This window comes from Anser anser, assembly GCF_964211835.1.
Source record: "Anser anser genome assembly, chromosome: 24".
In the NCBI taxonomy this organism is placed as follows: Eukaryota; Metazoa; Chordata; class Aves; order Anseriformes; family Anatidae; genus Anser; species Anser anser.
This window is the reverse complement of record NC_139745.1, coordinates 7,132,627-7,147,558: the sequence shown is the minus strand read 5'-3', so window position 1 is coordinate 7,147,558 and position 14,932 is coordinate 7,132,627. Positions and strand designations below refer to the sequence as shown.

The 14,932-nt window shown below is 59.4% G+C and overlaps 3 protein-coding genes across 5 annotated transcripts in view; 1 reads left to right on the top strand and 2 right to left on the bottom strand.

Annotated features, from left to right (window-relative positions):
* NDUFS5 (NADH:ubiquinone oxidoreductase subunit S5) overlaps positions 1–14,932 on the bottom strand; it is a 95,241-nt gene that overhangs the window by 1,668 nt on the left and 78,641 nt on the right. The window lies entirely within an intron of this gene.
* On the bottom strand, positions 464–5,334 carry AZIN2 (antizyme inhibitor 2). 2 transcript variants are annotated; one of them, XM_083810236.1, is made up of 10 exons: positions 4,959–5,334; positions 4,092–4,247; positions 3,839–4,012; positions 2,911–3,083; positions 2,656–2,739; positions 2,241–2,406; positions 1,960–2,122; positions 1,779–1,891; positions 1,161–1,372; positions 464–814 (listed from the first exon to the last, which is right to left on the bottom strand). In XM_083810236.1, the coding sequence occupies exons 2-10, from the start codon at positions 4,188–4,190 to the stop codon at positions 673–675; spliced, it is 1,326 nt and encodes a 441-aa protein (XP_083666362.1). In that variant the 5' UTR covers positions 4,191–4,247; positions 4,959–5,334; the 3' UTR covers positions 464–672. The 2 variants fall into 2 exon arrangements, with proteins under 2 accessions (XP_083666362.1, XP_083666361.1); XM_083810235.1 differs by having other exon boundaries at positions 2,656–2,787; positions 4,959–5,330.
* AK2 (adenylate kinase 2) lies at positions 7,151–14,365 on the top strand. Of its 2 annotated transcripts, XM_083810065.1 has the most exons (7): positions 7,151–7,309; positions 7,726–7,851; positions 9,663–9,773; positions 9,874–9,968; positions 10,610–10,682; positions 11,275–11,470; positions 13,562–14,365. In XM_083810065.1, the coding sequence occupies exons 1-7, from the start codon at positions 7,190–7,192 to the stop codon at positions 13,567–13,569; spliced, it is 729 nt and encodes a 242-aa protein (XP_083666191.1). In that variant the 5' UTR covers positions 7,151–7,189; the 3' UTR covers positions 13,570–14,365. The 2 variants fall into 2 exon arrangements, with proteins under 2 accessions (XP_083666191.1, XP_083666190.1); XM_083810064.1 differs by lacking the exon at positions 13,562–14,365 and having other exon boundaries at positions 11,275–11,680.

Genomic DNA, 14,932 nt, shown 5'->3' with positions numbered 1-14,932 from the left:
AGTGATCCCAGTGCCCCGCACTCCCAGTAACTCCAGTGCTCCCAGTGACCCCAGTGCCCAGTGCCCCCAGCGCACCATGCCCCCAGTGTTCCCAGTGCTCCCAATTTCTGGCTTTCAGGGTCTCACAGCATCCCCATTCTTTGGCTTTTGTGGCCTCCCCCCACCACGGTGCTGTGGCAGCGGGCAGGAGGGCTCCTCAGGGGGGCTCATTAGGGTGCCACCCAGCCTCCCCCCCAGCTGTACCCACATCCCAGAGCCCACCCCTGTCTCCAAGCCCCCCCAAGCCCCTGGGGTCCCTCCGGATGCCTGAACACAGCCCCCAAGGCTTGGGTGAGCAGCCCCAGCTTTCCTAACGAGCGCAGCCTCGTTATGCAGCTACCTGCTTATCAGAGCCGGCTCCTCTGCCACCTCGGGCACAGGGAGGGGAGGAAGAGCCCGAGGGCTCCTCAGCCATAACCTGAGCCACGCTCAACAACCATTTATTTCCATAACTCTTTAAAAAAAAGAACCCAAACCTGTCAGCCTGCCCGCCCAGCCCCTGCAGCAGGCACACAGCACCACACGAGCAGGAGGAGCAGGATCCACGCGGGGCGCTGAGGGCTGCCCGTGGGTCCCAGGACGGGGTGTGAGCGCAGGGGTGCTGGCACAACACCTTCCCCATCCCCGTGCTGCTCAGATGATGCCGGCCGGAGCAAAGACCGGGGGGACGCAGAGCGACTCCACCATCTCCCAGCCACACGACAAGGGGGTGCAGGCGCTCTCGTGGTCGTCTTCTGCTGGCAGCAGCTTCCCCTGGAAGAGCTGGACGGCCTTCCTGCAAGCACGAGACACCCAGGGGGCGCGTGGGCACCCACTCATGAAATGCCACAGGGTGGGCCCAAGGAAGGGGAACTCGGGGGCTTTCGCTTCTCCAGAGCCCCAGCCCCGTCTGCACGGCCAGAGCTGATCTGCCCCCACAGCTTCTCCAGTGAAAAATTGGCTCAGGATTTAAAACCTGGCTCGTTATTTAATAACCCCAGAGGCCAGGTTTTGACCCTGAACCCCCAGGGTCTGCCCCCCTCAGATCTGACCCTCTCCCCTGGGCAGAAAGCCCGGCCTGGGCGCTGCTCGGAGCCTCCCTCTGGAAGCCCCCGGCCCTGCTCACGAGGACGGTCTCTTACCAGGCCAGGCGCGACATGGCGTAGGTGACCTGTGGCTGGGAGCGCCCACCCAGCAGGGACGACGCGGCGATGGTGTATGCACCCATGTCCTGGAAAATCAGCCAGTCGCCGTCCTGCAGGTCGGGCAGCTCCATGCCTTCGGCAATCCGGTCCTCTGAGTGCCCCGGCGGACCCCGGAGGCTGCTGCATAAGAGGTGGTCTGGGCAAGGCTTCTGCGGGGGAAAGATCGGGCAGCCACAGGGAATGAGGACACCTGCAGCACAGCGCTGAGCTGTTTTATATAGGGTGAGGATCTGGCCCCAAACCAAGAGACACGTTCTTAAAATTAACCCAGGTGGCTAGAGCCTGGACCAGTCTGCCCTGATGCCCGTGGAAAGCACCCAGTGACAGGTCTGTCTCAGTGTTCTTTCACCAGCTTTAAAGACCAGCCTGAAAGGATGGTTTTCACCTTTCCCAAAGGTTCTTTGTCTCACAGCTGGCCAGACAGCATCTGTACAGCCTAACTTACCACCCCACGCTGGCTTGCCAAGCCCAGAGGCAGACCCAGGCACTTGCCACGGATGTTTGACACCACTGAGGGACCTGCTGGGCTCCCCTCAAGCCAGAACAGGTCCTCACCTTGTGCAGCAGAGGCTTCGGGCAGGGGCTGTCAAACAGGACGCAGCTGAAGGCTCCATAGATGCCATCGCTGAGGTGGTAGACGAGGCTCTTCTTGCTGCCGGACTCTTCCCCTGGGGGAACAGAGAGGGGCTCAGGGGCCACGGTCCCACGGGCAGGCCGGTCCCGCGGCCCCACGTACCATCAGAGCCCAGCTGCTCCGCAGGAACCTCTTCCTTGGCGGTGATGCTGGCTGCGAGAGTGAAGGCCGAGGTGACATAGTATCGCCCGGGTCTCGCAACGATCTCCACCCCGCAGCCCTCCGGGAAATACGTGTCCAAGGCAGAGTTTATCACAGCAGCGATCTGGGTGGGGAAAAGATGTTTGTCCCCGCGAGCTCAGCCTCGCTGCCCAGGACAGGGCAGGGAGCCAGCTCCGGCCTCTCTCTCTGCCTGCCCAGAGCCAGCCCTGGGAGCCGTGTACCTCCTCGAACTGAGCTCTGGCGTCCTCGGTGCCAGGGAATCCCCCTCCGATGTCCAGGAGGTGCATCCGATAGCCCAGCTCTGCGCCCATGTCAAACGCCAGCTGCGCCTCAGCGACAGCCTGGGCAAAGCCCTGGGGCTCCAGGCTGCAGCTCCCGAGGTGAAAGCTGGGGGCACAGTCCCCATTGAGCAGGGCTGGCCTGTCCCATGTGGCAGTGAGGGGACACGGAGATCCCCCGATCCTCACCGGGGCACCCCTGCACCTCCCACAAAACATCCAGAGTGAGACTGTCCAGCCCACCCTGCAGAGCCCCTCTCTGCAGGCCAACCTGCCCCAAAGTGGTCCCAACAAGAGCTCCCCACCGGGATGCCCAACAGGATGAGCGCCCTGATTGAAGAAGGACAACGTGCCGTACCTGATGCCAACAACCTCCACAGCCTGCTCCTTCGCTGCCTCTAGCAGGCGCCGGCAGGACTTGAGCGTGGCACCAAACATCATGCTGGGATGGGCAGAGGGGCTGGAGTCAGCGGCAATACCCAAAAGCATCCTGCACGGCGAAAAGCACCGTGTTGAGGGGTCTTTGGGCCCTCCACCACCCCACAGCCACCTCCCCAGCTCCTCCTTCAGCCCCCCCTCCGCTGGTGCCAGCGGATCCTGCATCGGCACCCACCTGGCGTGAGGGTGGCTCCTGGCCACCTTGCCCAGCTCCACCTCGTTGTCAAAGGCCATCAGCCGCACGCCGTGGCTGGCTGCGTATTTGATGTGGGCAATCGGCTTGCAGGGGCTGCTGTAGAAGATCTTGTCAGCCGGGACCCCGATGCTCTGAACCGCTGCAATTTCTGTCTGCAGGGAAACGGCACGCGTATCGGGCAGGTCCCTGGGGCCAGCGCTGCCACGCTTGGACACGGCCGGCTCCGGGCCACAGCCCCTGTGGCACTGCGAGGGGCAAACCGCCAGCACTGCAGCCTGGGCTTTTCCAGGGAATGGCTGCAAAAGCTCAATGGGATCACAGTGAACTTTGTCCCGGCAGGGGCAGGTTGCGGCGAGGTGTTTACAAGCAGCACAAGACCAGGAGGAGAGAAAACAAGTGGGGCAAGTGAGCAGGGAGGGGGTTTGGGCACCTCTCCCCCGGGAGCTGCAGCGAGAGGGTTACAGCCGCAGAGCTGGTCTGAGTTGTAATGAATCCTTGCACTTTCTCCTCCTGGTGACATGTCCTGTTTAATTACATCCAAGTAAGTGGCTTAACTTTGGTCCTCCTTGGGAACCTGGCTATGAGCAAATGGATGGACTGGGGGAGCTTTGTGCTCGGCCCTACAGCCACTCGGAGGGTGCCTGCAGCAGCGGCACCCCAGGGATGAAGCCTGCCACCAGCCAAGCCTGCCAGCCGGGACACAGGTCACACACAGGAATGTTGGTCAAAGGCAACAAGCCTGAGTCACCGGACAGACAAGGCAAGTATCTCCGGGTTGTGTGGCAGGGTTTGACAGCAGGGGGAGACCTCTGCTGCTGTAGGTGTCGGCTAGAGAGGAAACCTGGAGATGAGGGTGAGCTCTGCCACTCTCCCGCACACATCCCCATCCATCCTCCCCCAGCCCTACCTTGCTGGCACAGGCAAAGCCTGCCCCCAGCTCAGCCAGCAGCCGAACCACTCCTCCGCTGCTGTTGCACTTAACAGGGAAGTAGGGCTTCACGCGGGGCAAGGCCTTCAGGAAGCGTAGGTGTTTCTTCACGATGTCCCCGAGGTCTGCCACGAAGAAGGCTTGCTGGTCGCTCTAGGACAGGGCTGGGGTGAGCAGCAGCCACGGCCCCACGGCCGCAGGGAGCAGCAGAGCCGCCGGCCCTTCCCCTTACCGGTGGGTACAGCCCCACCAGGAGGTTCTCCAGGAGGTCCCTGGTGGTGAAACCCTCCTCCACCATCATGAAGTTGGATTCGTTCAAGTACCCATTCATGGCCAAAGTGTGACGGCACTCGTGCGAGCAGGGTATAGTTCCTAAGTATGAAACTCACTGGGAAAAAAAAAAAAAAAAAAAAAAGAAAAGAATACTAGTGGCAAGGCTCCAGAGACTCCCACAGCCTGCACCTCCGTGCTCCCTGAGGTGCCTCCCGTCCCTGTGCGTGGGTTGTGCAGGGCAGCAATCCCTGGGGAGAGCTCTGCTGCTCTCCTCCAAACCAGCACCTCAGCTGGGAGCACCACCACGGGTTAAAGCACTCTCCAGGGGGAGGAGGCACATTTCTCTGCAGTGCAGAGCTCTGGTTTTGTACACAGCAGCAGCTCGGGCACCGATGCTGTTCACAACAAAGCCACCTTCGCTGTAGAGCTGATGGCCTATATATGCCAGGACGTGTTTCTTCACGCTGTGGCATGTCGTCAGATCTGCTGTATGTTGCATGGGGAGAAGTTTCCCTGTGGTTTTCAAGCTGCTGAAAACTCACTGACCCACGTTCCTGGACACACAAGCCCCATGAGAAGGGATGCACCCCTGAGGAGCGCAGCACAGGGCACCCCCGAGCACCAGCCAACTGGTCACAGTCTGACCTGCGCTGTGGTTCCAGTTTCACTTCTCTCCCGTGACACAGTATATGGAACAAGGGTACAAGTTAGGCAACTCTGTGGCATTTCCTGGCTTGCACGCTTAGTGGAACAGTGTTAATAATCTCTTCCCTTGGATCCAGCCCATCCCATAACCCAGGGAGCTGAAGACTTAACATGAGCTCACAGGAAACGTTTCCTCTCCAATAATCCAGGTCCAGCCACAGGGCTTTTCAGGAAAATGGTCCCCCTGATCAGAAGCGAGCAGAGGTTTCATTTCTCAGAGCTGCACACTGCCTCCTCTGCAGAGACCCACCTACATTTCGGATAGGCACTAGGAGAAGGAGCACAGTGACCCCAGAGCGGCAGCGTGCCGCAACGCACCAAGCAAGCACCACCAGCAACCCCCAGAGATGGGCAATGGGCTTTGAGGCTCTCAGAGCTTTGTAATCCTCTGGCCTTACCCTTCTCTCCCCAAGGGCATTGCTGACCAGCCCCCAGCCCCAGCCCTGCTCGGGCACACAAACAACGAGCAATGTAGGGGGCTGATCCTGCCAGCCGTGCACGAAACTGTTCCCTGCTCCCTTGCACCCCCCCTCCTTACCGAGGTCCACAGCCTCCCTGCCGGGTGACAAGCCGTGCTGCCAGGGGGCCTCCGAGGAGCGCTGAGCTCCTGCAGCACCCCAGGGCGTAACTGCTGCCGGGGGTCCAACATCTCTGGCGAGAGGCAGTGCAAGGCAGAGAGGCACTGGTGGCGGGATGCCTTCCACCCACCACTCCCCAAACTCAGCAGCTGCAGGCATTGCCCTCTGTCCCCCTCCTCGCCGTGCCAGGCACGCCAGCAGCCCCACGCAGCCCCCCCAGCCCGTTACCTCAGCCAGCATTTACCAGGCTGTGCCCACGAACGCCCCCCACCAGAACGAACTGGCCTCGGCGGCGGCTGCTTGTCCTGCCCCGGCTCCCTGCCAGCACCCAGACCCCGGACCTGCCAAGCCTGCGGGGGGGGGGGGAATGTAGGGCGGCTGCATCCCCTAAATCCCAGCCGCCTCCTCTCCCCCCGCTCTGCCTCACAGCATGGCTGTGGCAACAGCGCTCAGCTGTGCTGCGCTGCCTCTGAGCATCCTTCATCCCTCTCCCGGGGCAGAGCAGAATCTGCCCCCTGCCCCCCCGCCCGCTCCCTCCCGGGGCCGGGGCAGCCCCCCCGGACACCCCAGGACCTCACCGAGTCCCCGAGGGGCGGGCAGCTCGTCCCCAGCCTGCCGGTGCGCAGCGCTGCCGGCCTGCTGGCAGCCCGGCCCTGCCGTGCTGCTGCTCGTGGCTGCGCGTGCATCGCGTGCGCGGGGATCCTCGGGGGGAAGAGTGCCAAAAATATCTCCGAAACACTGCTTCCAGGGAAACGGGGCTCCGAGCAGAAAAAGGCCGAGCAGCACCCGGATGGCGGCTGGGGGAGGCGGGTGGGAAGCCGCCGGGGGCTGCCTCTGCTCTCGCCGCGCTGCTGCCGGCCTCGGCGGGGTCCCCGCGGCACAACCCAGCTCCACCAAACACGCAGGTGCCCTGCGGGGCCCATCCATCCTGCCTTCGCCTGCATTCGTGCGCTTGGCGATGGCCCTGCTGCTCCATCCCACGCACCGCAGGCTGAGCAGGGGATTTATTTTTTATTTTTTTATTTTTTTTCTCGTTCATTTCCCATTTCCCCTCTCTGCTCACCGAGACGTTCTGTGCACGGGGGGGGGTGGGAGAGGGGGGGAGCCACCCCCACGGAGCAGGCAAGGGGGGACCTGGGGCCAACTTATCGTGGCCACTCCCGGCTCCCTGTATCCAACCCCGTGCCCTTGGCTTTGCCGTGGACTCGGCTGGCAGCCAGGGCTGCGGGAGCTCTGCCTCCCGTGGGATCCTGCCTCGTTTCGCCAGCGCAGAGGGGCCGGAAGCCACGGGCTGTGCACGCTCCGCACTCCCTGCAGCACGCAGCGGGGTCCCCGCCCGTGCCGGAGGTGCCTCGTGTCCCCATGAGACACGCGCTGCGCAGGGCGCGCAGCCCCGGGGCAAACGGACCCGGGGCACGGGGAGCCCAGGGCCCTGCCGGGGCGCGGCACCGGCCCCGCGCGCTGCCCCAGGACGAGGCCACGCCCCCTATCCGATAAGCCACGCCCCCATCCGATAAGCCACGCCCCCATCCGATAAGCCACACCCCCATCCGATAAGCCACGCCCCCTACCCGCCAATCCCCGCCCCTGTCCCCTAAACCACGCCCCCTAATGCATAGACCCCGCCCCTACCCTCTTGGCACCGCCCCCTACCCTCTAAGCCCCGCCCCTCTAAGCCCCGCCCCTACCCTCTAAGCCCCGCCCCCGCCCCCAGGCCCCGCCCCCGGCGCCCATTGGCCGCGCGGCACGCGGCCGGCCCGGCGCAGTCGCGGCCATGGCTCCGAGCGCGCAGGCGGTGGGAGGCCGCGGGCAGGCCCCGGGCCCGGCCCCGAGCCTGGGCCGCGGGATCCGCGCGGTGCTGCTGGGCCCGCCCGGCGCCGGGAAGGGCACCCAGGTGCGGGCACGGCGGGGCCTTCCCTCCCCGGCACCCTGCGGCCGGGTCGGGCCGCTTCCCCCGGCAGGGCCCCGGGCCTGCGGCCTAGCGGCGGGGCCTGGACAAAGGCCGGGCCGCGGGGCTCGGTGCCCCATGGGGGCCGGGGATGGGCCCGGGGGGTGTCCCGGGGTCGTTGGGGAGTCCCGGGGTGGGGGGGGGGTCCCGGGGCTCCGGGGGGAGGGGTCCCGGGGATCGGGGGGGGAGGTCCCGGGGCTCCCGGGGTGGGGAGGTCCCGGGGCTCCCGGGGTGGGGGGGTCCCGGTCCCGGGGATCGGGGGGGGGGGTCCCGGGCTCGGGGGGGGGTCCCGGCCGCAGCCCCCAGGGGTCCCTTGGGCCATGCCGCGGCGCTGAGCCGCCTCCTCTGCTCCTGTCCCGCAGGCTCCGAAGCTGGCCGAGGCGTACTGCGTCTGCCACCTGGCCACCGGGGACATGCTGCGGGCCATGGTGGCCTCAGGTTCCGAGCTGGGCAAGCGGCTCAAGGAGACGATGGATTCCGGGAAGCTGGTGGGTAACGGGGTGTGTGTGTGGGGGGGGGGGGGTCTGGCTGCTCCTGCAATCACAGCAGCACAAATGCGTCCCTTAATAGGGGCATAAGCAGAAAAAGCAGCAGTGGAGGAAGGGCAGGCTGTAGGGTGCAGGCAGTGCTGGGGGTTCCAGTCCCCCTGCAGGAGCAGTGTTCGATAGGCGCATCCTTCCCCACCAAAACTCCTCGCCTGCCAGCAGCCCCTGTGCCCTGGGTTGTTTCTTTCTGTCGCAGAGTTCTTATGTTTGTAGGGCGCTGCCTGGGCTGTGCCTTGTGAACGCTGGTTGATGTAAGGGTTTATCCTCGGAGCTGCAGAACGTTACGCTCATTCTTTGCAGCTCCTGCCTCTTCCCGTGATGTCTGGACCCCTGTGGGGCTGAAAGCTCTGTTCAGAGGTTTCATCTGCATCCCAGCTCTTGTGTAACCGCTGCTTGCCTGTAACTGTGCGATGAAAATAGACTTCAGAGTGTCGCTGTGCTTTGTGAAGGACACTTTGGATCCAAGAGTTAGGATCCCTAGTTCGTTTTCCAAGGATTTAATTATCTTTCTGAAATGACTGAAATCTCTTGGGGGCACCTGAGGGACGGCAAACTGCAGTGACTTGCCCCAAAGCTGAGCAGTGCGGAGCGGATCTTGGGCATCACAGCTGGCTGTCATGGGCTTATGATGCCCAGAGGAGAATCTGCAGGCCCCAGGAGCAATGTGGCTTATCTCCAGCTTCTGCTTCAAGCGTTCATTGCAACACTGAGTCTGCAATATCCCAGCTGGTTGTGAAAGATAGGGACGTTATCTGGCAGGACCGCTGGTATCTGCCATGTGTCTGTGGCAGCAGGCACTGGGCGCTCCACCGGTGCGTCCTGGTGCTGTGCTCGGGCTTCAAGTTATCTCAAAGCCTGGAGCCTGGGGTGGGTTTTTACGCTTGATTATGAACCATGAGCTCCTTCTCTGAACGTGTTAATCAGGAGAGGACAGAAGGGACTTGTTGCTTGCCCCAAACTCCTCCCCGCTCGCGTGCTTTCTGCGCCAGGGCTCTTGTTTATGCGGTGTGACGGTCTGGTCCCAAATCCTGCTAGGTCTCAGTGGGGTGTGCTGGAGAAAGCAGCGCTGCTGCCGGTGAGGAGAGACGATTTTGGAACAAACACCCATTGTTGGGGCTGCAGAACAGAAAGGCACTAATCCCAGGGCGTACTGAGGTTGTGACGTAGGTGAGACTGCCCAGCAGGGCCCGAGCTTGTCAGCGGCTCTTCTGGCGTTTACCTTCACGCACAGCTCACAAGAGTCAATAAGGAACTTGTGTGTTTTACCCTTCCTGGCCAGGCCTGCTTACTCAGATGTGTGTGTGAAGGTACAAAGTCACAGGAAATAAAGGTTACGCCGATATCACTGTGCTGTGAATTGTTTTTTTAAAAAAAAAAAAAAGACATTAGGGAGTTTGTCGTAAGGTTGACGTCCCCTTGTGAAACACAGCAACCTTGGCAGCAGTGAGCTACCACACCGGGTAACTCACACTGGGGTGACAGTGGCGCGAAGTGTCTCATTAGCCACGTGAAGTGTCTCATTAGCCACGTCTCAATGTTGACACCCGTCCCAAGGAGCATTTCCTTGACGTGGGCATGTCTGAGCGTGCAGCTTTCGCCCTGCTGCGGCAGTGCGCTGTGCTGCTGTGGCTGCCTCTGGGATCGGGAATGGCTGTTTAAAATAAATAATAATAATAATAATAAACTGGCATGCGTACAGAGGCTCTGGGGGCAGCTGTATGTGAAATCAGGGCGTGCCCATCTCCGTTCCGCAGGTGAGTGACGAGATGGTGGTGGAGCTGATCGAGAACAACCTCGACACCCCTCCTTGCAAGAATGGCTTCCTGCTGGACGGCTTCCCGCGCACGGTGAAGCAGGCTGAGATGGTGCGTGAGCCAGCGCGGTCCCTGACCAGGGGCGTCTCCTTCCTCAGGAGGCGGGGGTCCCTCGGCATCTGCCCCCCTGACTTGGTGTTTTCCGTTGTAGCTGGATGAGCTCCTGGAGAAGCGGAGGGAGAAGCTGGACTCCGTCGTCGAGTTCAGCATCCCCGACTCCCTGCTCATCCGGAGAATCACCGGACGGTAACTCTCTCCCGAATGCTCTGTGCGTGGGGTGGGGTTTTCCAGTTCAAGGGAGAGTGTCCTTGTTTTGGTTCGCTTCGGTTATTCTCACAGTGCTCAGGGCTGGCTGCGGTGCTGGTCTGTGTTAGATCCGTGCTCTGTTTGAGCCTGCCTCGCCGGGGCCAGCCTTGAGCAGAGCCCGTTGCCGATAGGAATCGACGTCCTGGTGAGCCAGCTCAGCCGTTAGGCCCGGTGTCTGACAGCTGAAGTCTTTATGCTCCTGCTTCTCTGGTGCTGTTACTTCTCCCTTATGCAAGCCCTTGCAGACGTGTTCGGGCACTGCTGAACGTTCTGTCCAGGGTCAGGCATGGCTGTGCAGACACAGACGTCTGCTGCTGTTACGCCATCCCCCTGTGTCCCTGGGAGCTAGCCCCCCTCCCCCAGTAAAGCATCCCTTCTCCACCCACTAAAAAGCAGCTGCTCTTTTATTTTTTCCAAGCACCTGAAGAGGCCATTGGTATAGAAATAACTAGAAGATATTTTCCTAAATGAGAGAGGCTAACTGTGTTCGTATCGCGGATGTTTTTGTGCTGATGACTGGCACGATCAGGAGACCTGTCCTGGCACCGAGCTCCTTTGCTGACACTTGCTTTCTGTCGTAGGCTGATTCACCCAGCGAGTGGCCGCTCGTATCACGAGGAGTTCAGACCCCCCAAAGAGCACATGAAGGATGATGTATGTGAGCTCCCGAGGCCGCAGCTTACCTTGCTTTGGGTTTAGCTGATGCTTTGCAGCATCCCTGGAAAAACTTTATTTTTTTCCTTCTCTTGTGCTTTGTGTCCTGCCTTTCTGGGGAGCGTGGGGAGCTGCCTGGGCAGCCTCGGCCGACGGCACCGCAGGGAGCGAGGCGTGGAGGGATGAGTGAAGGGCACGGCCCTTCTGCAGAGCTGGCCCAGGCTCTGTCACGTCACAACTTGGTGGACTCTGTCCATAGCTGAAGTTGCAGTGGGTTGCGACCCGTTTCCCTCCCGGGAGCAACTGTAGCTGGCATTTGGTCCTGAGGATCCTTGGGCTCCTTTTAGCAAGCAGAGCGGTGTGTGGGGGAAAGACTGACGCTGAATCCTCCTCTCTTCGGTGACGGCTCTGGGACTTGGTTCGATGCCCTGGGTTCGCCCTGCTCTCCTGTGCTCGCCTGGGGACTCGCCTCTGCAGCTCTGCCTTGTAGCCTGCCGTGAAGGAGGGGAGCAGGGGTTGTCAGAGCTGCGCAGAGAAGGGGGGAGCGCGCCAGGCTGCAGCTAGCTGGAGACTGTCCCCTTGCTTCTCCCAGGTCACTGGAGAGCCCCTGATCCGCCGCTCGGACGACAACGAAGCAGCCTTGAAAACCCGCCTGAAGGCCTATCACACGCAGACCTCCCCCCTGGTCTCCTACTACAGCAAGCGAGGGATCCACACGGCGGTCGATGCCTCCCAGTCTCCCGACGTGGTGTTTGCTAGCATCCTGGCAGCCTTCTCGAAAGCGACATGTAAAGACCTGGTTATGTTCATTTAGGGCTCTGTCCCAGGACGGAGCTCTCCTTCTCTGTCTGTCTCCATCTCTCTCTGTCTCTCTCTCTCTGTGTCTGTCTGTTTGGGGCCAGGGAGGGTGAAGAGCTAAGCAGAGTAGAAGAGGGAATGATGAAGCCCAAGGCAGGGCTTTGCCAATTCTCTATTAAATGAGCTGTTAACGGTCTCTATCTCAGCACATGTGAGTGTCAGTTTGTGTGCACGTGTGGGCGATTTGGCCCCTAGAGGTCGCAGCGAGCCTGAGCACCAGCTGCCCGCTGCCAGAAGCGGGGTTTGCGCCCCGTAGGGTCAAAAGGCTTTTGTTTCATCCTAGAGCTGCAGCTCCCCAGGGGAAGCAGCTGCACCTCCAGCTGTCCCTGGCTGCTCCACGGAGGATGAGCAGGAGACTGGAGATCAGGCCTGAGCAGCTGGGGGGAAAGACTTTCACAGGGTACCCGATAGGGGATGCTCTGTCAGCTGCAGGAAACAAAATGGGCTTGTGGGGAGCGCGTGAAGGGCTGTGCGTGTCGTCAGGGGGAGCAGCAGCGGGAGGCAGAGCTCGGCTGTGAGTGTGTGCAGAGCTGGGTGAGGGTTTGTTCTTGTTGTGTGTGTTACGCTGTGTGACACAGCAGTCTGGGAGAGCACAGATCACTTTTTCCCCCCGTTCTGACGGTGTTTTTAGGGCAAAAAATGGGTGGGTGAGAGCTGGGCTCATCGTGGACCCTAAACCTTTTCCAATTGAGGTATGGACCCCAATATAGTGATTATTAGTGAGAAGGGTTTTTTTAGTGAAGTCTTCGGTCGAGTTAAGGCAGTCTCCACGTAGCAATTTGTCATGTCCTGAGGACAAGAAATGGATTTGGGTGTTGGTTTTCTCACTGCCCTCTTCCCTTGACTTTGGCCAAGGAGGTGAAGGTGTTTAGCTTCCCCCGATCCCAAAGTCTAAATAAAACCTTATTGCAAAACGAGTGTTTTTTTTTTTTTTTTCAAGGCCTGGGAGACACAGTTACTAACTACTAGCACCACGTGCCCTTGAGCCAGTGCCCTTTGTTGTGAGATCATGGAAATGTACTCGTTTCTTGAGCAAATCAAGCGGCTCGCTCTGGCTGTCCGTCTGAGGACACCAAGTGCGTTGTGCTTAGTGCCCGGGCTCTCTCAGGGCTGTCACACCACCACTGCACAGCAACCTTGCAAGGCCGGTGACAGCCCTTGCTCGTGAGATTCCAGCCCTACCTAGAGGACCCCATTGTAAATGCAGACTGGCCAGATAAAACTGTCCTTTGGCCTTTTGTGTATGTTGAAGGATGCAGTGTCACTGAGCACACTCCCTTCGAGGAGCTGGCATGTCTCCCTCTGCACCGAGCCGCTGTGTGTCTGTAGCAGGTGCCCAGCCCTCAGGAAACCATTGCTGTTTTTCTTGGTAACTTCTCTTTTGGCTGCAAATGACTCTGTCCTCATACATCCTTTCCGGGGAAGCAGCCCTCTTCCCTTTCAGCAAACTGGAAATGATGCCAGAAACTGAAAGCAGTTGACTTGTTGCTCTTGAAAGCATGTGAGTGTGGGGACAGGGGATTTGAAAGTAGCTAAGGGTGCCGGTTTCGTCAGCAGCCTGAGTTTCCACAGATGGCTGTCACCTTGTCTCTTGTCTCACTTTGCTGTGAAAGGGCAGCCCCGGTGCGTGGAGGCCGCGTGTGGGAAGGGGGGGGCAGCACTTAGCGCAGGGCTGCTGCGCTCCACAGTAGTGGAAAATGTGCGTTAGAGCTGCCTCTGCATCTCGGTGGCTGTAAAGACACTGAGTGGAGCAGCTTTTATCTCAGCATCTCAGGAGAGTCAAAGAAAGCTGCGGCACTCTGCGCGCTGCCGTGATGGCAGGAAGGGTTCCTGGCCAGGTGGTGCTCCTGGACTTGGTCGAGGCTTTACCCCACAGCAAGAACAATGTGTGCTTCCACTCTACTCCTTTCCCCCCTCGTGTTTACTTTGCATCCAGCTCAACAGCCCTTTTCTACCATAAACCGTGATTCATTTTGTTTTTTTTTCCCCTAAATCTATTTTTTTGTTCCCATTTATTCCAGCTGAGTGACTTCGTGAACCAGATGAGAAACCGCCAAACGCTGCACGCTGCTACATCACCCATTGCAGCCCTCCCCTGGTGCGGGGGGGGCAGGGAGGGCAGCTGGGGGGGGGGGATTGATGGGAGGGGAAAAGGAGGTGGAGGACAAGGGGGTTGGGGGTTAATTTGGTTGGTATTTGTTTGGATTTCTTACTCAGCAGAATCATTTTGAAGAGGAGATTACCTTCTCCTTAGAAATCAGTGTTTAGAAGGCAAAATAATTGTACAGAGAGAAACATCCGTGCTGAAGCCCATACCCAGGTCCTTGGTCTCGTTGGAGGCTAGATGCCGTTCCAGGCTCCTCCGGGACCTTCTGGGCTTGTCTTACGGCTCTTAGCTGGAAGCCACCGCAAAGTTTGCCATGATTCTAAAGCTGCTTCCTGTCAGCAAGGACCAAAATGAACAAACAACTCATTTCTGAAGTAGAAAGGGGAAAAAAAAAAAAGCCATGGTCTTTTCCTGGAAGTTTAGTTTTTCTTGTTCTGCTGCATTCCTCAACCCTCGGGGCATAGAGGCTGCTCGAGGTTTTTCTGCTGGTGAACTGAGGGGCTGCGGCTCTAGTCCAAGCCTGCCTTACTTGGCGTTGGGGTGGCTTTTCTGTGATCTTGACCAAGCTGGAATTCACGTAATGCTGAAGAAATGCAAAAGAGACTTTCTTAATTGACTGCGTAAATAACACTTAATTGTTTTTTTGCATTTCTTTCTAGATCAAATGGTGCCTTGTCTAACCTCTGAATCAATAATAAAATAACCTCTTTACATTTTGTATCTGTTGCTGCGTCCTCTTTGACCTGCAGACAGTGGAAGAAGGGAAGCAGATGACAGCTGACTAACAATTGGATGGGGTGGATTCTCTGGCCTGATCCTATCTTGAGGATGTTTTCCTGTGCAGCTGAAAATGCGGCTTGTAATTCCTTTTATTTTCCCTGCTGAGCGTGCTCCAATGCCTTGTATCACCATAGCAATGGTGTCTCTGGCTGGTTGTCTCCCGTTTCTTCGTGTATGGTGCTGAACGCACAGCCCCTGTGTATCCTGACCCCTTCTGGTCAGCACTCCTTTCAGGTACTTTTACAACCGATGTAATTCCTAGCTTTTTCCCCTGCCTCCCTTCTCCTCACTGGTGTGGGGATGAGCCGAGTTATTTCTTCAGCAGTAACTGCAAGCCAAATATTGTCTCCTGTTTCTGCTCACTCGCTTTCTGCCTTTTGTACCCCCCACCAGTGCCTCACTGTAGCTACACAGGACAAAATCTGCTCTCATGGGGACTGAAGGCTTTTGCTAGTCTCCTGCCTCCGTACAGACCCTGACCCTGTTGTGGGTTCTCCGAGGTATC

Bases quoted from the DNA above. Each gene is read 5' to 3' on its own strand.
- AZIN2 (XM_083810235.1), bottom strand. From the start codon at position 4,190: ATGAATGGGTACTTGAACGAATCCAACTTCATGATGGTGGAGGAGGGT. The intron at 1,373-1,778 runs GTGAGGACCTGT...TTTCCCCCGCAG, and splicing joins CGAAGCCTCTGCTGCACAAG to AAGCCTTGCCCAGACCACCT. The intron at 815-1,160 runs GTAAGAGACCGT...TCGTGCTTGCAG, and splicing joins GCCATGTCGCGCCTGGCCTG to GAAGGCCGTCCAGCTCTTCC.
- AK2 (XM_083810064.1), top strand. From the start codon at position 7,190: ATGGCTCCGAGCGCGCAGGCGGTGGGAGGCCGCGGGCAGGCCCCGGGC. The intron at 7,852-9,662 runs GTGGGTAACGGG...TCCGTTCCGCAG, and splicing joins CGATGGATTCCGGGAAGCTG to GTGAGTGACGAGATGGTGGT. The intron at 9,969-10,609 runs GTAACTCTCTCC...TTTCTGTCGTAG, and splicing joins ATCCGGAGAATCACCGGACG to GCTGATTCACCCAGCGAGTG.